General features: G+C 42.1%; 2 protein-coding genes across 8 annotated transcripts; both read left to right on the top strand.

Annotated features, from left to right (window-relative positions):
- The first annotated feature begins 11,760 nt into the window (after positions 1-11,760).
- Positions 11,761-17,742, top strand: HINT2 (histidine triad nucleotide binding protein 2). Of its 3 annotated transcripts, none has more exons than XM_020977058.2 (5): positions 12,045-12,175; positions 16,811-16,951; positions 17,109-17,213; positions 17,341-17,413; positions 17,590-17,742. In XM_020977058.2, exons 1-5 carry the CDS (start codon positions 12,086-12,088, stop codon positions 17,679-17,681), a joined length of 501 nt encoding a protein of 166 aa, XP_020832717.1. In that variant the 5' UTR covers positions 12,045-12,085; the 3' UTR covers positions 17,682-17,742. The 3 variants fall into 3 exon arrangements, with proteins under 3 accessions (XP_020832719.1, XP_020832717.1, XP_020832718.1); XM_020977059.2 differs by having other exon boundaries at positions 12,049-12,157; XM_020977060.2 differs by lacking the exon at positions 17,109-17,213 and having other exon boundaries at positions 11,761-12,175.
- A 96-nt stretch (positions 17,743-17,838) lies between these two features.
- SPAG8 (sperm associated antigen 8) lies at positions 17,839-21,418 on the top strand. Of its 5 annotated transcripts, none has more exons than XM_078152723.1 (6): positions 17,839-20,161; positions 20,268-20,439; positions 20,598-20,643; positions 20,826-20,862; positions 21,045-21,104; positions 21,237-21,418. In XM_078152723.1, the coding sequence occupies exons 1-6, from the start codon at positions 19,751-19,753 to the stop codon at positions 21,357-21,359; spliced, it is 849 nt and encodes a 282-aa protein (XP_078008849.1). In that variant the 5' UTR covers positions 17,839-19,750; the 3' UTR covers positions 21,360-21,418. The 5 variants fall into 5 exon arrangements, with proteins under 5 accessions (XP_078008849.1, XP_020832716.1, XP_078008847.1 ...); XM_020977057.2 differs by having other exon boundaries at positions 20,751-20,862; XM_078152721.1 differs by having other exon boundaries at positions 20,751-20,862; positions 21,045-21,126.
- Positions 21,419-21,521: the final 103 nt, after the last annotated feature.

Raw genomic sequence — 21,521 nt, 5'->3', positions numbered from 1 at the left:
GTTAATAATAGCACCTACTGACCTACATGTACCAAAATATTTATAGCAGCTCTTTTTGTGGTGGCAAAGAATTGGAATTTGAGAGGCTGCCCATCAACTGGGGAATGACTGAACAAGCTGTGGCATATGAATATAATGGAATACTATTGTGCTATAAGAAATGATGAACAGGTGGATTTCAGAAAAACCTGGAAAGACTTGCATGGACTGATGCTGAGTGAAGTGAGCAGAACCAGGAGAACGCTGTACATAGTAACAACAACATTGTGTGATGATCAGCTATCACTGACTTAGCCCTTCTCAGCAATACAGATTCATAATGGAAAATGCTATCCACATCCAGGGAAAGAACTGATGGAGTCTGAATGCACATAGAAGGATACTATTTTCACTTTCTTTTTTCATAGTTTTTTCCTTTTGTTCTGTTTCTTCTTTCACAACATGACTAATATGGAAATGTTTTACATGATGACATATACATATATATATATATTTATATATATATATATATTGTGTATATATGTATATATATGTGTATATATATGTATATATATATGTATATATATGTGTGTGTATATATATATGTATATATATGTGTGTGTATATATATATATATGTGTGTGTGTATATGTATATATATATATATATATATATATATCCTACATCAATTTGCTTGCCACCTTAGGGAAGAGGGAATGGAGGAAGGAAGGGAGAAAATTTGGAACTCAAAATTTTATTTAAAAAAAAGAATGTTAAAAGTTGCCTTTACATATAATTGGGAAAAAAATAAAATACCACTTAAAAGAAAAACTATATAAGAAGTACTGCTATACATCAAAATATAATAATAGCACCTACCTCCCTGGGTTGTTGTGAGAATCAAATGAGATCATTTTAAAACCCTTAGCACAGTACTTGGCACAAAGTAAGCATTATATAAATGTCAGCTATTTTATGGTTGTGGGGGGCAAGTTGCTTAGCTGGGCTTCCAGGGTCTGCCCTTCTCCAAAGCTTGGCTCTCAAATGTTAGGGCTAGCTCTCTTGGGTCCATAGTCAGCTCTCTTTTCTGCTGTCAGGATACCCACTCCTCAAAGTGCTTCTTCCCTTGAGTCTTTATCTGTGTCTTTCTGGAGTGTCTGTCTCTGCCTCTGACCTGCCTTGAACTCTCAAACCATTGATCTCTCAAACTGTTATGTCTCTCTGAACTGAGTGTCTTCCTCTAGTCAAACTGCTGTTAAATATAGCAGCCAAAAGAGTATAGGGAATGAATGGGATGTCCCAGTGAAGACTTCTCAGTATAGTTAAAGTTTGGGGTAAGACTATCCTAAATCTGGTAATAAGTTCAGGAGGTAGGATAGGGTTAAGTATAGATTTCTGTAAGGTTTTTTTTAGTGCCATATATCAATAGTTAAAATTTGTCTAGTTGTTAAGCCTTAGCCTACCTTTCAATCTTATTCAGATGCACCTTTGCCCCTTGCCCTAAAAGAATCTGGCTCCAGAAAGCCCTTAAAAGGTTCCTTATCTACTCCCCTTATCTCCCTTTGAAAGGACCTTATTCAGATGTCTTCCAGTTTCCTCCATTATCTATTCCCATTGTCTATTCCACAGTACAAAGTCTAGTTTGACTACACATTTTTTGCTTCTTTGACATTATCTCAACAAACTAAGAAATATAGAGACAGTTGGTGGGAGGGGGGATTTGCCATTAGGGCTATTTAATCTGGTTCTCTGCTTCTGTGTCTTTGTCTGTCCTCATCCGAGCATACTGGTGGAGGGACACCAAATCGTGAGATTTGAAATAATAATAATAAATTAACTTTCCATTTCTCCTTGGATACCTCTGTGTCATTTTGTTTTCTTTTAATTTCAGTGGCATCCCACACAGTTTGGTGCATTGGCTGCAAAATAAGCCTCCTGGAGTCGACTCTCTCTCTAAGAGCTGAAAGCAGGTGCCCACCGACCATTTTTCTTGGTGGCTCTCAGACTTGGGGATTGGTCTCCCTCCTGGGCGGCAGATGTCCCGAAGAGAGGAACTCGGAGGAACAGAAACTACCATGGGAGAAAAGAAAAAGGAAAAAAAAAGGGAAAAAAAGGCTCCGGTATTGGTGCATGTGTAAAACTCCGGCTGGTGGAGAGAGCAGTCATGTAACGTATACGCATATAACCAGAGGATTTGCCAGAGCTTGTGGGTCTTGGGGATGAGACAGATTATCCCTGGAGAGACGCCGACAGTGGAGTGCTCAGGTGACTGGTGAAAGGGAGCAATCCCTCCAACAGGGCCTAAGGTGAGGTCCTGAAAAATGTGTAGGTCATTGACCTGGGAGAGTCTGGCAACAGACTTGCAAGTAAATTTTAGGGAGAGGACCTAAGGTGAGGTCCTGAGAGAGTGGGTAAGGAGCAGTCCTAACCTGGCACCATGGAGCAAGAAAAAAAAGGGGAGGTATACCAGGAAATAGTCCCTTAGGTCATAAGCTTCAAATTGGAATGAACCACCAAATATAAAGGGAAAGATAAAGAAAATGGTTAAATATGATTTGAGGATTTGAGGATTTTACAGCAATTTGTTATATGTCTAATTTCTGTGTTTGTGTGTCTGTATATATAATCTGACATCTTTTGCAGTCAGGCAGTGAGAAAAGCATTCCAGAATCTGGATTCCATTTTCTTTCCCCCTCCTTCCTCCCTGATGACAGCAACCTTAGAGGAGTGGGTGGATGAGAGAGAGAAAGAAAGAAAAGTACTTCATAGTGTGAATAGAGGTTTTGAAAGTAACAAGGTTTGGAAACTCTTGAAGAGCTGTTGGAAAATATTCTCTTCCTAAGTTGGAATGCAGGAGAGAGAGATAAGGAGGAAACGAGAGTGAATCTTTCCCCCTCAGATCAAAGAGAGGCAGATTGAGCAGCAACCACAACACAAAGGTAACTTATGGGCAGCTGGGGGCTGCCTTGAGGGGCCCCAGCTTGTTGGGGTGGCTGGGCGGTGGCTGCCGAGGAAATGAAATGAGATGTTCAGAATTTATTATACTGTTTGGCACTAAGTTAAACATAATTGAAAATGTAAGGATGTGAAATTTGTTACTTCAGTTTATTTCATATGATTGGGAGGTGCCTTTTCAAGTTTTAAAACACTTAGTATTGTTTCATATTGGTAACCTTTTGTGCTGTTATGTTAAGTAGCTTTTCATAATTTGAATGTTATTAAAGTAAATTGAAAGAAACTAGAGAACAGTGGGGGGGAAATTGTGTACTGAGTGAACTGTTTAGAATGCATAGTAAAGTTGTAAAAGTGGTCGGGAAAGGAGAGGGGGAGGGAGAGCCCTATTCAGTTATCTCCCTTCAAAAATGCAAAAATAAAGCTGTGTAGTATGGGGATAGCTTTAGAGAAAGTGTGAGTAGAAAGCTGGAAAAATAAAATTCTTTTTTTTAGTCTAACTTAAAAACCAATAGATAAAGTTATGGAGAGATGGAAGGAATTAGGTCCACTCACCTCTCAGGCTAGATCCGTGGGTGGGTTCTATTAAGTTTAATGTGGATACTGGCTATGATAAAGATATTGATTATTGTGAGTTATGATTATTACTGTTCAATTAATTATCAAACTCCAGAGGTGTCTACCTGGAGGGAAAGCTGATCATACTTTGTCAGCATTGATTCAAATTCCTTAAGCTTGCTTTTTCTTCCTGGGCCAAAAAGAAGTAGTTAGAATACTGGCCCAGCACATTTTAAATTGACCTGATTACAATAGGCAATTCTGAACTGTTTGTAAAACTTTTGCAAGAAAATGTGGACATGAATTGGGAACTGAAATACTGAAGAAACATATATGAATTTGTGGATAATATTCCTTTATAAAGAGTCAAGGGTATTGAACTTAGAAATGTATATCTGTATAATTTTAAGAGTACATATTGTTATTTGGCATTAAGAAATTTATTAACTATATGGCCCCAAGAAAGTTTTATCTACTTCAGTTTACTGTTCAGTAAGGAGATGGTGGCGAAATTCATTCCCAGGGATATTACGAAGATCACATGATTGTAAAGGTGCTTGGCACAATGTTTAGCATAAAACAAATGCTATCTGAATGTATACTGTTTTAGGTTAAATATAATTGCTTTATATTCGTTAACTTTATGTGGATTTTCTTTGATATGAAGTGTATGTCAATGGTGATGAGATGAATGATTCTCTGTGTAAGGCAATCTGGGTCTCTGATTAGCATAAAGTCATCAGAGGGGTAATTAATTGGTTTTGGTTTTAAAGTTTAAAGAGATGATAGTTGGTTTACGGTATTGTTGTATTTCTAAAAATTTTTCTTTATTTCATAATTTGGTAAGCAACTGTATCATCTATGTTGTCAGAAAAGCAATTTTTTATATAAGCTAAATGTTGTTAGGTTCTTTCTTAAGGCTAACAACTGGGTTTGTTGGGGGATGGGCAGTATAAGTCAGGCTCTTAAGGAACGGACTAGTGGTCGTGGGGAAGTTTAGGCTTTGAAGTACCTTGATTGGGAATGGCATTGAGGTCTAATCAGGAATCTGAATGTAGTCTGGGGCTATCAGACCAGTAAAAGACAATGGATGGGCTAGCATAGATTTTAAAAAAGAGAGAGAGAGAGAGAGAGAGAGAGAGAGAAAAGCCAATCTGTAGGGGTGGGAGTGGCCCCAGGAGACTGCTGGACCTGGTAAAGGGGTCTAGAAAGAAAGAAAGATTTTTTTTTTATTGGGTCTGTTTTCAATTGTATTAGTCATGTTGCTGGAAGGGCAATTTCTTTTATAATATGGCGTGTTAAATTAATTGTGTCTTCAAAGAAAAGAGGAAAAGGAATGAATCTGGCTGTTGGGGCATCCTATATGATTCTGTTTTGTAACATTTCCTTTTAAGTATTGTAATTTAAGAAAGCATAAAATTTCCAAATGTCTTTATTTAAAGGGAATTTTCAGTTAAAATTGTTTTGTTATAATTTATGAAATTTGTGAGATTGTTAACTAAGTTATTTGGGGTTATTGTTTTATTAAAACCTAGGATTGTTAATTGATTACTTGTGTGTAAAAAGGAGGGGCACATGGTAATTCCCCTTATTTTGTAAACTTGCCAGGATCCCTGGAAACCATGGGGGGGGGGGGCAAGGTCATCTGCCCTGAGAAAAGAACTTGTTTGGAGTTCCTGAATAATGAATTTGGCTTGCTGAGAAGTTGCAAGTTTATGTATAATAGATAGAAATTATTTCTAATGATTGGCTTTCACACCAGGGCAAGTTTAAATTTGAGAAGGAAAGATGTAAAGTGAGATCTCTTATGTGAGTCCTGGTAAAATTTTATTGCTTATTGCAACTCTATGAGAGCAAAATTAACTGTATCTGGCTTTAAGCTGTGATTAGTGAGACTTGCTGTTTGAGGTAAAAGGCTCTTGGGACTAAAACTAATTTTGTTTTGAGTTTAAATTTGGATATAGTTGTCGGCATTAAAATCAGTATCTGAGAGAGATGCCAGGGAATGTGATTCTGTACTGGAACAGGTGGAGGTCTACTTAGAGGAAATGTGACTCATTTGGGAAAAGGCCGAGGGGACAATCTTAGCCTTAGTCTAGGATGGGATCCTCCTGGCTCAGTTTCCCCATTGTGTTCCTTTAGAAAGGAATGTTTCCCACCTGACTATTCCTGAGTCTGGCTATGAGGAAAAACAGATACTGCATGATGGGAGAACTGTGACTCTATCTGAATTTAAACAAAATTAAGGATGTTTTATCCTGTCATATTTGACACGTCAACTGTCCCTGCTCTTTTTCCTTCTATAGTAAGTTTCTGTGATCAGAGCAAGTCAAAATGAAAGAGGTTTTATACAGTTTAGAGTGCCTGTGTTGCAAAAAAAAAAAGTGCAGCCTCCATATGTTTGTTTGGCATATAGCATGGGAAAGGAATTTTCTTAATTGAATGGGTTGTAAATACAATAAAACAGGAGAATGTCAAAGTGTCAATTGAAATTATAGACCAAGATATCTATGTTTCTTTTACCATTAACACGACATAGCATAGTCTATGTCCATAAAATACCAAGATAAGAAAAGTCCCATTGTTCAGGAGAGTGTCTGGTCCCAGACATCCTGGACTTAGTGATAACAAACAGAAAGAATACTGGTCAGTTCCATCTGGTCCTGGAAAAGGGTGTTTTGAGTTCACTTAGAGAGAAAAAGATTAATTCAGGTTTTGGGCCCTTGTTGGGATTCAATTGATCTTAAATGATTAGCATAGTCAGTATAAGCTATGAGGGGTTTTTTTTGTGTTGTCTTACTGGGAAATCTAATGATATTTTTATCTAGAACTAGAACATGTGCAGAAATTTATGCAAACTGCTTAAGACTCACTTTAAGATGTTCCGTTTGTTTAAAAGGATTCTGAGAGTGGTAGTATTTTTCGCTGTAATCAGTCTCTTACTGTTACCAATGTGAGACTTTATTACAACAACTTTTGACCAAAGAATTTTGTGATATTTAGGGATTCTGTGATAACTAGGAATTCAGTTTCTTGATGATACTCTGGAATTTGTGTTATTTAAGAACTTTTGCACCAATTTAGTAAGGTTTTATGAACAAGAGTGGAAATGCATGCAAGCTATTTAGGGCTCATTTTAGAGATGTTCCTTAGGCAATGTGAGATTATGGAACATCTTAGGTTACTATAGAACTGGGCCTAGTGTTCCTGTGTGTGTTCCCATATGAGTTAGGGTCCTTTACAATTAGGTCAGGGGTTTGTGAGAATGTTATTTTGTTATTTGGATAATATCACACTTGTTTAAAGTTTTGTTACAATTAATAATGTTAAAAGGAGAATGGCTTGTGGTTTATTTTCTAAATGCCATCAGAGAAACATGGCATGACTAAAAGTTTAAGATCTTATATGTACTGTGTTAAAATGGATTATTTAATATATCTATGTATGTACTGGATCCTGTTATTAATCCCTTAGTGAAATCTCATCCTCTTTGTGAGGAAATTAATAATGAATTAATGTAAAGTATGAAACACTGGGTTCTGATGTGAATTTCTTGAACATGACAATTGGTCATGATTTCAATTTTGAGTTTGTAAAAAGGATCAGGGTTATAAGGACTAAAAATAGCAATTTAAAATGGTGCTAAGATCACTTTTGTAGGAGAATGGACAGAAAGTTCCTACAAGAAGATAAGAAGAAGATGCTGAGATGCTGTGCTGGAGATGGCTGGAACAAATACCAAGGACCAGAGGACTTTCATTGGTGATGTTCCCTGCCAGATAGCTGCATAAGAAAAGACTTTTTGAATCTTAAAGGGACAATTGCATTATTATTGTTTTCTTTTAAGTCTCTGTATCTGTATTATGAAGGGGCTGCCCCTTTGATTTGTCAATGCCTATATTTACTTAAAGGGGTGATAGAAAGAGAGAAGAAAAAGAGCTGAGAAGAATTTAAATTCAGATTTAATGTGAAAAGTGCTGAGTGTTAAAGCTATCATAAGAATGATAATTTCTATATGTGATTACATGAAAATGCAATGATGTTATCTTAAGTTTATTGTTAGTATTACAAAAGTTATTACTGTTTCTAAATTGTATTGTATTTCTAAAACACTTAGATTGTAAAATTTGAGGAAATTATTATCCTACTCCCAGTGTGTCTCCCCTGCATGCAGGACTCCCTGTCCCATTTTGGTTAAGATAGAAGGGAAAGAAATCAAGCTGATGGTTCTCAAGAGCCAGGGTTGAGTGCCAATTTGAGACCACCCTGATGGTTACTAAGATTTAGGGGGATGTGAGAAGTCTTCAGATAGTATAAAACAAGAGGAGGGATTGAATGGGATGTCCCAGCGAAGACTTCTCAGTGTAATTAAGGTTTGGGGTAAGACTATCCTAAATCTGGTAATAAGTTCAGGAGGTAGGATAGGATTAAGTATAGATTTCTGTAAGGTTTTTTTTAGCACCATATATCAGTAGTTAAAATTTGTCTAGTTGTTAAGCCTTAGCCTACCTTTCAATCTTATTCAGATGCACCTTTGCCCTTTGCCCTAAAAGAATCTGGCTCCAGAAAGCCCTTAAAAGGTTCTTTATCTACTCCCCTTATCTCCCTTTGAAAGGACCTTATTCAGATGCCTTCCAGTTCCCTCCATTATCTATTCCCATTGTCTATTCCACAGTACAAAGTCTAGCTTGACTGCACATTTTTTGCTTCTTTGACGTTATCTCAACAAACTAAGAAATATAGAGACAGTTGGTGGGAGGAGGGATTTGCCCATTAGGGCTATTTAATCTGGTTCTCTGCTTCTGTGTCTTTGTCTCTCCTCATCAGAGCATACTGGTGGAGGGACACTCAAATCTAGAGTTCTGAAATAAGAATAATAAATTAACTTTCCGTTTCTCTTTGGATACCTCTGTGTTTTTTTTTTTAATTTGAGTGGCATCCCACATGGGGAAGAAAGAGAAATTTCCTGTTCCTCTCTACAGCAGGGAATCTCTTCCACAAAGTAGTCCCTGGCTTGTACTCCATCAAACTCCTAAATTCTAGGGATTAGCTGATTAAATTCCTGCAAATGCATATCCAACGTTCTCTTATCCAAAGAAGTTGTTCTGTTTAATTTACCCAAAGGGCCTATTTGCTTATTTGCCTATTTCCTCTGGCATGCTCACAATTTTGGGGCTTTATCATTGGCCCCTTTTCTGTGACCAGGCCTTGAAAGGCTTTTGAAACCAATTTCTCTATTGTTGTTCAGTCATATCCTACTCTTCCTGACCCCATTTGGGATTTTCTTAGCAAAGATACTGGAGTGGTTTGCCATTTCCTTCTCCAGCTTATTTTACAGATGAGGAAACTGAGGCAAACAGGGTGAGGTGACTTGCCCAGGGTCACACAGCCAGTCACATTTGAACTCAGGAAAATGAGTCTTCCTGACTCCAGACCTGGAGCCACCTAGCTGCCCCTAGATTACATAGATACAAAAACACTTTGCTCTAAAACAAAACAAATCCCTGCAATCAAAGAGGAGGAGAGCAGTCATGAACACAGATAATTATGTTCCAAGGGAGATAACTGTAAAGGTTATCCTCAAAATATTATAAGAAATTTGAGGGGGCAGCTAAGTGGCCCAGCAGACAGAGCTCTGGCCTTGAGTTCAAATACAGCCTCAGATACTTGACACTTACTGGCTGTGTGACCCTGGGCAAGTCACTTAACCCCAATTGCCTCAGCAAAAAGGAAAAAAAAGGAAAAAAGAAATTTGAGGAGGAAAAGATCATTTTCACCAGAGGGGAGTTGTTCTCAGGGAAGATTTGATGTGACATCTGAGGTGGATTTTGAAAGAAGGAAAGGATTTTCAAAAAAATGGAGATTAGGAAAGTCATTCCAGGAATGGGGGAGGGGCGTGGATTATGTGAGCAATTATATGGACACAGGAAAAGGCAGAGGAAAAAAAAAACAGAGGGTAAAGAGTAATCCAGTTTGGCTGAAACATAATATGTAAAAGAAAGTAGCCCAAAAAAAGCCTAGAGTAGTTACACAATGCAGGCATTTGTTTTGCTTGACCATGCATATTTGTTACAGGAGGTTTTTCTTCCCTGTTTTATGAGGGGAGGCAAGACAAAGAGAAAATAAATGTTAGTTAATTTTAAAAAATAAAAGTTACATAAAAAAAGAAAGGTGAATCAGACTCAGATTGCATGCAAGGATCATAGATTCATACACTGCCCGGTGATCAATGGAAAGCCACTGGAGGTTTTTGAGTAGACAACATGATCAAAGATTGATACATTCAGAAGATGATTCAGATAACACTGTGAGGAATAGACGGCATAGACTAGAAGCCCAAAATGCAGTTGGGAGACTATTACAATAATCTGGGTAGAAAAAAAGATATGGGAGGGGCAGCTAGGTGAAACAGTGGATAGACCAGCACCCCAGAGTCAGGAGGTCCTGAGTTCAAATGTGATCTCAAACCAGACACTTGACAATTACTAGCTGTGTGACCCTGGGCAAGTCACTTAACCCTAACTGCCTCGCCAAAAAAAAAAAAAAAGATATGGTTGTTTGCAGTAGAAGAGGAAATGAGGTGATTGATGTGTGAGAGATACTGTGGATGTAGCCCCTACAGAGCATGACAATTGCTCGGAAGCATGGGGTAAGGAAGGAGAGAAGAGTCACAGATCACCTTGAAGTTCTGATCCTTGGAGACTTTGCTATCTGTACAAACACAGTCTCAATTTTTGGCTCATGCTGATCCTTGTACTTGACACGTCCTCCCTCTTTGTCTTCATCTGTGGAATTCCTACCATCATTTAAGGCCTATACAAATGCCACTTGTACTATGAAGCCTTCCTTGATCCTCTTGACCGATGATGACCTTCCCCCTCAACCTCATAAAGTATTTTATTTTTGAATGTTTCTAATATACTTATCGTATATTATTCAATTCAATTCATTCAACAAGCATTTATTAAGCCCTTACTATGAATTAGGTTATTAGATTATTATGCTAGGATACAAAGGCAAAAACAGAAACAATTTCTTGGAGTTGTAAAATGATCCATTTTGGAGAGCAATTTGGAACTATGCCCAAAGGGCTATAAAAATTTGCATGCCCAGCTAGGTGATGCAGTGGATAGAGCACCAGCCCTGGAGTCAGGAGGACCTGAGTTCAAATCTGGCCTCAGACACATGACACTTACTAGCTATGTGACCCTGGGCAAGTCACTTAAGCCCAATTGCCACACACACACACACACAAATATGCATACACTTGGACCCAGCAATAGCACTTCTAGGGCTGTATCCCAAAGAGATCATACAAGTGGGAAAAGGACCCACAGGTACAAAAATATTTACAGCAGCTCTTTTTGTTGTGGCAAAGAATTAGAAATTGAGAGGATGCCCATCAGTTAGGGAACGGCTGAACAAGTTGTGGTATATGAATGTAATGGAACACTATTGTGCTATATGAACAGGCTGACTTCAGAAAAACCTGGAAAGACTTATATGGACTGATGCTGAGTGAAGTGAGCAGAACCAGAAGGTTGTACACAGTAACAGCCACCTTGTGCGATGACCAATTTTGATAGACTTAGCTTCTCTCAGCAAAACAATGATCTAAGACATCTCCAAAGGCCTCATGATGGAAAATGCTATCCACATCCAAAGGAATAACTGTGGAGTTTGAATGCAGATCAAAGCATACTATTTGCTATTTTTTTCTTCTGTTGTGTTTTGTTTCCTCTTTCTGGTGGTTCCTCCTATTGGTTCTAATTCTTCCTTACAACATGACTAATGTGAAAATACGTTTAATAGGAATATATATGTAGAGCCTATATCAGATTGCGAGACGTTTTAGGGAGGGAGGTGGGGAGGGAGGGGGGAAAAATTAAAACTCAAAAGCTTATGGAAGTGATTGTCGATAAATTAAAATAAATTAATTTTTAAAAAAAACAATTTCAGTCTCCTTCAGTGTACCTGTCTAAAAAATGGGACATTCACAACCGCCTGGTCTACTCCAAGCGGACATGAAAACAAGCAGAAGGTCCGGGAAGGCACAGCCGGAGCCCCATTCCAAAGATACCGGGTAGAGGGGGTTAACTTAATGAGGATAGGGGAGGAAAGAAACTAGCCAATAAGCAGCGAGTTCTCCTTTCTCTCCGCCTCTCGCTCTCTGTATCTCTTTGTCTTTCTCTCTGTCCGGTCTCTTCGGTCCTCTCGTCCTTCAGGAGAACCAATGGAGTAAAAGATCTCCTCCCAATAGCGGAGCCTTAGGGGGCTGAAAGACCCGCCCCTTCTTAACCTTTCTTACCCTGCCCCTAATAGGCCACTTAAAGGTGTGAAAGGTAACAGACCCTAAGGGGTTTAAAGTTCCGCCCCACCCTGCGAAGGAGCCAATGGAAGGCAAAGTGACTGTACAGCTCCTGGGGGCGGAGTCAACAGAGTGAAACTACAGGCACTGAGGTTCCTAGGGACAGAGCCAATGAGAAGACAGGACCCGCAGACAGGCTAGTAGAGCAGCCAATGGAAGGAAAGGTTTATTTCGCTTCCGGGGCCGGGGCCGGGGGCGCTCCAAATCGACAGTGGCTCCGCCGCTGTCATGGCGGCTGCGCTCGCCTTGGCAGCCCTTCGAGTGACGCGACGTGCGACGGGGGCTGCCGCGCGGCTGCAGGTGAGGAGGGGCTGTGAGGTACGTCACCTGCCTTTGGGCCGGACTCCCCCGGCGCCCCTTCTCTCCCCGGCTTGAGCTGCGCTAGCCTCGGGCTTCTCCGCGCTCCCTCCGCGCCTCTGCCCCACCAGGCCCGGCTCGGGACCTAGGCGCTTTCCGGCTACGCGGCTGGCTCTCGCCGACCTTGGCGGCCTCTTTGTGCCAGCTTAGCTTGTTCGGTGTTGCCCACGCGCGGAGGGCCGTCTCCCATCTCGGTGCTTTTGCGTGGGTCGCCCTCCGTGGCTGGAATAAACTCGCCACCTTATGTAATCCCTGGCCTCTTTGAAAAGGACAGGTGCCACCTGAGAGAACGTGTAAAGCGCTTTGTAGATCTTAAAGCGCCGTATACGAGCCAGCTATTACTGCTGTACTCTTCATGAAGGCCTTTCCTGATTCCCTCCCCTACTTGGTGTTTTCTGCCTCTTAAAATTACTTCGTACTATGTCATCTGTGTTCACGTTGTATCTCCTCTTCCTCGCTACACCCCATAAAAATATAAGAGGGGAGTGGAGAGGGGGCATTATTATCTTTGTGGGATCACAGAACTAAAGCTAGAAGGAATGATTAATAAATGTTCTTTGTACAGCTCAAGGTCACGTGGTAATTAGCAGAAACAAATTTCAAGGCTAGAGCCAGTCCTCTCTTCACAGGTCACAGACTTCATCTTCTAGACAGAAAATAGGAACTTATAAAGAATTTTGTGAATGCAAATGTTCGTCAGTAAACCTTTTCTTTTTTTATTCATAGTCACCAAATTGATATTTTCCTTTAAAAAAAAGGCAACTTAATCCACTAAGCATTCATTAGAGGCCATTATGAGCAGGCGCTGGTGATGAAAAGATTAGTTAGACTGGGCCCCATTAGGATACTTTATTACATTTACATAGCAATTTACACCTACAAAGCTGCTTTACATTTAATTAATTCCTCAATACAATTTTTTGAGAATGATAGAGCAAGAATTATCATTCCCATTTTCCAGGTGTGAAAGCATTCAGAATAGTTAGATTCACCCATGAATACCCAAACTAGTACATTTCCCATGATACTACCCTGCCTATAATAAACCATAACAAATGACAAGTTTCTGAGGGCTGATTTTTCCCGTGTATGCAATTCAAGAAGTATTTATTTGCTGAACATCTACAGTCTTGTTATCTGCAAAAAACTTTAAAGTCAACATTTTTCTAATGTGTGAATTATCCCAAATTTGTAGCCTCTTGCTAGTTTCCTGTTTATACCCAGTAAGGACTCCTGAGGGGTGGGTGCTGAAGGGGATACAAATTAATTTTATTGTTTTTTCTAAGTACAACATTTTAAAAAACTAAGCTGTTAAACTTAATATAAACCACACAAAAGAAAAATGAAGTTTGGATTATCTCAGAAAAGATATCCAATTCTCAGATTTTTGATTCAGAGCTTTCATAGACCTATGGAGAGAGATGAGAGAGGATTGCTCTGCACAGTTCCTTAACTCCTACTTTTTATAGGAGAGGAAGGGAGGGTCACTATATTTCAGAGAGACTGTCCCTGACGATTGCTAGTATACATCCTTCAGAAGTGCTTACATAAGGAATGAATCAGTTCCCTGCTGTCCACAGACAACTTATTTCAATACAATAATTCTTTCTTTTTTGGTTGTGAGCCCAGTGAAAACAGAAACTGAAAAATGGCCACAGGAAAGGATTGCTCCATTCCACCGCTGGGAAATATTTGTTGCCTAGGGCACATGGAAGAACTGAAATGATTTAGATGAACTTTCTCCTCTGTGATGAAAGTGATTAAATATACTACTGAACACAAAGTTTAATAAGTATTTACTAAATACCTACCATAAACTAAGCACAGGGCTCTGGGAAATTCAAAGATAAATAAGACATTCCTCCTCTCAAGGAGCTTATACTCTAATAGGAAGATAGGACAAAATAACTGCAGTATAAAGTGGAATAGAACAATTACATAAACACAAGCTCCTGTCAGCATTCAGCCAAGGGAAGAAAGAAATACTTTTGGCTTAGGGGAAGAGGCTTAACATTGGAGCTGAACCTTGAAGGATGGTTGGGATTTCAGTAAGCAGAAATGGAAAGTTCATTCTTGGCATAGAGAATTGTGTAAGCATAGATGCAGAGGTGGTATGCACAGGATATATTTGTTGAGTAGTCTGATTTGAAGCATAGAATATGGTATGGGAGTCTCAGTGGCAGATAAGGCTGGAAAGTTAGCTTGTTCCCACATTATGTGTGTATAGCAGCCTAAGAACTTTGGGCTGTGTTCAGTAGTTGAGGAAGCCATTAAGACTTTTGAGCAACTTGGCAGTGGATTTGAGGAGGTCATGACTTGAAATTGAAAGACTGATTAGGGGACTCATACAAGTGTAGGTAATGAGGCCTTAACATAGTTTCAGTGGGAATAAAAAGAAGGGGATAGTTTTAAAAGATGCTACTGAAGATAAATCCAGAGTATTTAGTAGCCATGTGACAACTGATTTAGTATGTTAGCGAAGGAAAGGGAAAATTCTGAGAGGGTGAGGTTTTGAGCCTTGGATGAAGTTGAAGAAGATGACAGGAAACAGGTTTGGGAGCAAAGATAATCATTTGGATTGGAATACATTGAATCTAAAATACTGGTAGGACAGAGGGGTAGAGAAGTCTATTAGGCAGGCAGAAATGCTGGTCTGAAGCTAAGGGAGAAGCCAGCGGACAAAACAGTTATCTCTCATTCAGAATGGTGATAGAACAAACAGAATGATGTTTTAATGTTTTATAACAAAGTGCCATATCAGTGCTCAAGAACTATAAAATCAGGCTTATTAAAAATATCAGTGGGGTCATTTTAGGTATGACAGACAGCTTGGAATTCAAGATCTATCACAATCTAGACATATCTTCCCTTAACCAGCCTTATCAACCTTATTGCCTTCCTACATGCACCACCTCCCCTCAGTGCTAGCCAGGCTAATCTATTTATTGTTCGCCAAATACACATGGATTCTTTTTTTCTGGGAGAGGCCATCGGGGTCACATGGCTAGTAAGTATCAAGTGTCAGAGGCCAGATTTGAACTCAATACCTCCTGATTCCAAGCCAGTGTTCTATCCACTGCACCACCTATTTGCCCCTACACAAATTTTTGAAAGAATGAAAACCCTTAACATTTTATATTAGAATGATTCTGAACTGCTTAGACTTTCCCCTGACATTGGCTAAGACAGGCCTATACAACCTGCTTGCTTCATGCCAAAAGATTTTGGGTAGCCCGAGAAAACTATAGAGGAAAACATCCTTTGGCATTCTGTAGGCCGAAGGTTGTACAGGCCTGGTCTAAGATTTGAGTTGAGATGATTTGTCCGTTAGTCTGTTGTTAGAAATAAATGAGTGGTGAGCTGGCTGGCTAGACAAAGCAGTCTGATTCACTAACTCTCACATGTATATAATGCTTTACAAAGTGCTTTTGAATTCATTTTCTATGAGGTAAGTAGTTTGAGTATCATCCCTATCTGGGGACTCAACTTTCTCCTCCCCTCGACAGTCTCCTACCAACCTTTCTGCCAATAAAACTTCCCCTTTCTTTTCCAGAAACCCCATCCTTCCCAGTGGAACTCAGCATCTCCTCTCCACTCTAACCTATAGGCCCACTCCCCACTTCCTGAGGGTGGGATAGAAACCTCAGGTATCCGAAAGAAAGACTCCTTGGCCTTGCCATCTGCCCTGAAACCAAGCTGTCCTACATATGTCGTCTTTCCCCATTAGAATGTGAATTCCTTAAGACCAGGGGTGGTCTTCTTTTTCTATTTGTAACCTCAGTCCTTGGCCCTTAAATGCTTATTTATTTCATTTATCCCCATTTATAGATGAGAAAACAAGGTCAAAGAATCTAGGTGACTTGTTCACCTAGCTAGTTAGGCACAGATATCATGCCGATGTCAATGGATATTAAATCACTTTTCAGAAAAAGCCCTTCTGATATGTATTAAATATTTGGATATTTAGCCCCTTTTGTCTTAACCTTTCCAGGTGTGTTTATCTGCAGTATCTTAGTGAATGCAATCAAACCCTATGGATAGCCTGGTCAGTCAGTCAGAACCTGCAAAGGATGGAGTTAAGCCTAGATAGGAGATATGATTGGTCCTCTGGGGAGTACAGTAACTTTTAGATGGAGCCTTTAACAAATTACTACTCAAGTTCATAATTCTCAAGGGCTAAAGGTATTTCAACCATCTATCAAGATGCCTGGTGCCTAGGGATTTGCCTAAAGTGGGTTAGAGGGGCTTTGCCTAAGCTTCCTGGCTCGAATTTGACCAAATTTATAGCAATGATGGAAATAATGTAACTGGTGCCTTCTCCCCCCCCCAATCCCTCTCTACTTAAGTCCACTTTCACCGCCCAACTCCCTAGTAAGCCTTTCATTCACTACCCTGGCCCATGTGATTCTCCAGAATTCTACAATATTTTATAATTTGCACCATTAATTGTACTGAATCATAACTACACAGTTTTTCCTCTTCTTAACAGTACTGCCGACATAGGACTACACGCAGGGGAGTTGGGGTTAGAAATGGAGTCAGTACGTGTTTGTGAATGATTAATTGACCCAGGGTCAATCTGTGACCCTCTCTCAGGTCCGAGAAGCTTCAGGGGTCCCTGGTGGGGAAGAGGTATTCAAAGCCCAGCAAGCAGCCCCTGGAGGAGCGGCCCCTACCATCTTCTCCCGGATCATTGACAAAAGCATTCCTGCTGACATCCTTTATGAGGACCAACAGGTAGGATGCCACTTAGCCCTGTAGCCACCTTCACAGAATCTCCATCACCTCGTTACTCCACATACACACACCACACACACACACACACACACACACACACACAATACTTCATTTTGCAATTACAGTCTATTTCATATATCCTTCCTCTACTCCCCAGTGTCTTGTCTTCCGAGATGTGGCCCCTCAGGCCCCAGTACATCTTCTAGTCATTCCCAAGAAGCCTATTCCTCGGATCAGCCAGGCTGAAGAGCAGGACAAACAGGTGTTGGAGAGTGTGGGGTCAGGAGGAAAAACTAGGAGGGTTTGGGCCAAGGGCTGCTTGATTATTAACTACAGACCAGGGAGTGCTGGCCCTAACTCTTTCTTCCATTTTGATTATCCTGTCCCAGCTCCTGGGCCACCTACTACTTGTGGCTGCACAGACAGCAAAAGCCGAGGGTCTAGGAGATGGATACCGATTAGGTGAGTGATCCAATTCCTGACCTCCAAACCTTTAAGATGTCTAATCACTAGCCTACACCTACCCTACTCCTGTCACTTCTCCTAACCCTTACATTGCTCCCCCTGACACAGACTCTCTAACCTGTGGCCCCCCCAGTACCTATGTACCTAATGTCCCTAACCCTACCCAATTTTAGTGATCAACGATGGGAAGCTGGGAGCCCAAACTGTGTATCACCTGCATCTGCACATACTCGGGGGCCGGCAACTTCAGTGGCCACCAGGCTGACCCTGAACAGGATGAGGGGTTGTGGGAATCTGTGATTGTTAATAAACCTGTTGAACTTTGACTTCTGATTCCACGTCTACTTCAGCCATTTGAACAAAGTTCCTCTAACCCACACTTTGGAGATGGGGAAAGTAGAGCACAGGAAGGCAGATCATTTTTATCCCAATTTCTATCAGTGACTATCTCACCAAATGCCTGAGGGATACCTGGGATCTGTGGTGGAGTATGTTTGGGTTGAAGGGAAGAATCGTAGAGTTACAGCTAGAAGGAACATTAGAGGTAATCTAGGTTCAACCCTTCATTTTATAAATGAGGAAACTGAGGCCCAGAGTTCAGAATCACACATGTAGTGGTAATAATAGGCTCACATTTATGTCATGCTTTAAAGCTTACAAAGCATCTTAACATTATTTCATTTGATCCTCACAATAACCCTGTAAAGTGGGTGCTGTAATATCTCCATTTTACAGATAAGGAAACTGAGACTGAGAAAGATTAACCAAGGGTTACACAGAAAGTAAGTCTGAAATGGATTTTGAACTCAGGTCCTCTGATACCCATTCTACTCTGTTGCCTCTGACCTAGTTGGGGAAATATTCTTTGTTTACATTCCTTGACTAAAGGAACAGAATCACTGAGAGAAGCCAGCATACCAGACTTTTTTATATTAAGATGATAATTCACTTCTCTGTAGTACTTCATGGTTTATAAAAGATTTTCTTCACAAACAAGTGCCCGGTGAGATTGTCAAAAGGCATATCTCACTTGTTAGAAATAATAGAAAAGAGGAAGGTTTACTCTTCTTTCTGGGGAGAAAGGGCGTGAAGGGCTAAGGTGGGGCTGGAACACAGAGTTACGTGACAAATGGCATTTTTCAATCCACTGAAAAGCTATTCTGTAAGACTTGGCACTGAGTATGTACTTTTGGATTTCTCTCCATCTGTATCCTATTTCCCAGTAGATATTAGCTATTAAAAAAAAAAACTGGAGAACACAAAGGATATCTTAAGAAGCAACAGAGAAAGAGATTCACAACCATAATAGCACTTTACATCTCAGTTGCCTAGGGAAGACTATATTCCCTTGTGGAGCTATCTAATGTCAGTGTCAGCAGTGAAGTGAGGGGGCTGAGCTGTCCCTGGAGTGGCCCAGGCACCTGGCATACGGGTGCTTAACAAATGTTTAGTCTTGGAATTAGTCCCAGACAAAGATCAAATACTGAGCCAGTCAGAAGATATTGTCCTGACAGCATAAGGGTAGCAAAAAAAAAAAAAAGAGTCTACCTAGGCCATAGATTTGAAACCAAAGCATGAAGAAGAAGAAAAAAAAACACCTCCAAGAGTTAGTGGAGTTTTACAGTTTTGTGGAGGGCAGTTGCTGGGACACAGCTAAGATGGGAGCCTGCTGGGTGACCTCAGCATTTCCAGGACTTTAGTATGCTATGCCTAAAACCAGAAGAGCAAGATGCTAGTGAGGGCCCACGGTACTGGAGACTGAACTGGTCAACATTTTATATCCATCCCCCTTCCCACCACCCTAATCCAGGCCATTGTCACCACCCTCCTGGACCAGAGCAGCAGTTTCAGACCTGTACTCTCTGTCCTCTAATTCTATGCTCCTACCAGAATAATCATTCTTATGTATAGCTCTGAGCATCACTGATCTTCAGGGACTCCCAGAAGTTCCTATTTTGACGTTAAACAATATCAGGATCCCACATGTAGTGTTTGCTGCCCGGTTCTGCAAACTGTCTGGCACACCCTAGCCCGGTACCGAAGGCAAGTTCAGCCCGCCGAACCGGGCAGCATTGATGGCACACGCGATGAGAGATGAGGGGCTGGGGGCTGGGCTCTGGGAAGGAGGCCCCTGCTGCAATAGGGTAGAGAAGACGTGCCCCGGCCCCAACGGGTCTTGCTTCCCTCCGCATCCCGGCTGCAGCATGCTGTCCAGCCGGAGCCGCGCCCGTGAGCGCCCCCGAGGCCCAGGGTCTGGGACAGACCCGGGTGTTCCGAGCCTCGGCCGGCCGAGTCTCGCGAGGTCACCGGCCGTCTCCATGGCGACCCGCTAACATGCCGGAGAAGACGGAGGGCTGTGAGGTTGCCGAGGCGGTTGAAGGCAAGGGCCCCTCGCTAACGACCTCGGCGGCCCAGGGCACCGCCCCCGCGGAGGCCCCGGCGTTCACGGCAGAAGAGCCAACGGTCTCGTCCCAGCGGAGCTCCAGGACGGCCCGGCAGGGCCCGGAGGGCAGCGCCGACTCCAGCTTCGCACTGGAGCCGGCGCGGGTTTGCTGCGGCTTCCTGGCGCAGCCCCGCCTGCCCCCCATGCACTGCTGCTTCTGGGAGCCTAACGCCCAGCGCTCCTGGGAGGCGCTACAAGTCCCCGAACCCGGCGCCCCGGGGCTGCCCTGGTCCCCGGAGTCCCGGGCGCCCCGGGAGCTGCTGCCGCGGGGCCAGTGCTTCATCCATAACTGGGTAGAAGAGGTAGTGCGGCCCCCTTTCTTTTCCCTGGGGGAGGGGCCTGGGGCTCTGCCCACCCACGGGGATCCTCGGGGGGCTTTGGAATCACTCTGAACTTTGGGTCCCACAGAGAGCCACCAACGAGCTGGACCGGGTCCTAAATCACGAGGAAAGCGAAGGTTTCCGCTACCGATACGGACACTTGGGACTGCTGACCCTAGAGTTATCCTCACCCCCGGCCTCCAGGACCACCCAAAAGGATTCCTACCAGCACCCAGGGAATCCTCGGAGAGCCCTCCGAGGTACATACGACAGCTAATAAGAGAAAACCTTAGGAAGGGGTAGGAGAGGGCTATAATGAAGTATGCAACTGAAAGGCTAAGTTCTACCTCCCCATCCCTCACGCTTTGGTCTGGTACCCACTGACCCGTGCCTCCCCTCCTGTCCGTCCTTCCCCTAGGGAAGAGAGAAGCCATGCTGGAGCTACTTCTGCACCATCAGATCCGGTGAGGGGTAGATGGGGAGGACAGGGGGAGACTGGGGAGGAATTGGGTGGGGAGAGACAAGGTGGGGATAAGGGGGGGAAATGTCCCTGAACTCAGGGATTATGCAGGAAGGAAGTGGACCAGCAGTTGAGTCCACCAGAGTATTCCAATTACAAGTCTGTAACACACCATGATTATCAAAGGAAGCTGGATCGACCTGGGCCACCACCTCCCACCAAGGTGAGAATTTCACCTTCTAATAAAGAAGACGGTCCTCAATAGATCAGTGGGAGGAGACTTTTGGGCTATTTTCTGAACCCTTTGGGAAGCAAGGGAAGGAAAGGTCACAAGAGAACATTAGAGGAGGTTAAATACTCCGCCCCCCCAACCCCATGGACTCTCAACTCCTCTTCCCCACACAGCCTCACAACCTGCAGGAGCAGCCAGAGACCTACTGGCTACAAAGGGCATCAAAGCTTCCGGTGTGTTACCTTCCTGGGGGAGGTAGGGGCAGGCAGGTCATGTTGCTGAAGTTTGGAGAGAGGTGGTGAACAGAAACATGGTTGGGCAGGCTGGTGGGAAGAGGTCTTATCCTAACTTGGAGAATTTTTCAGGGTGTCAGCAATATTCAGACATATGATACCCCATTTCGAAAAAACTGTAGTTTCTCAACACCTGTTCCTCTGTCCATGGACCAGCCCTTACCCTACAGCCCTGAGAACTACCCTCAACTTTGAAGGGAGAAAAGCAGATTGGATAATGGGATGGGGGAAATAAATCATACAAATGGGTATTATTCCTTGTCCTGAGACTGCCTAATTGGATAAAGGAGGGAGAGGTGCCATGACCTTGCTCACCCCTTTTCTTAGGGGTTTCATTTATGATTGTGAATTCATGGC

The sequence above is a fragment of the Phascolarctos cinereus genome, unplaced genomic scaffold (genome assembly GCF_003287225.1).
Source record: "Phascolarctos cinereus isolate Bilbo 61053 unplaced genomic scaffold, phaCin_HiC Scaffold_4;HRSCAF=312, whole genome shotgun sequence".
Classification (NCBI taxonomy): Eukaryota; Metazoa; Chordata; class Mammalia; order Diprotodontia; family Phascolarctidae; genus Phascolarctos; species Phascolarctos cinereus.
This window is presented reverse-complemented; position numbering and strand designations above follow the sequence as displayed.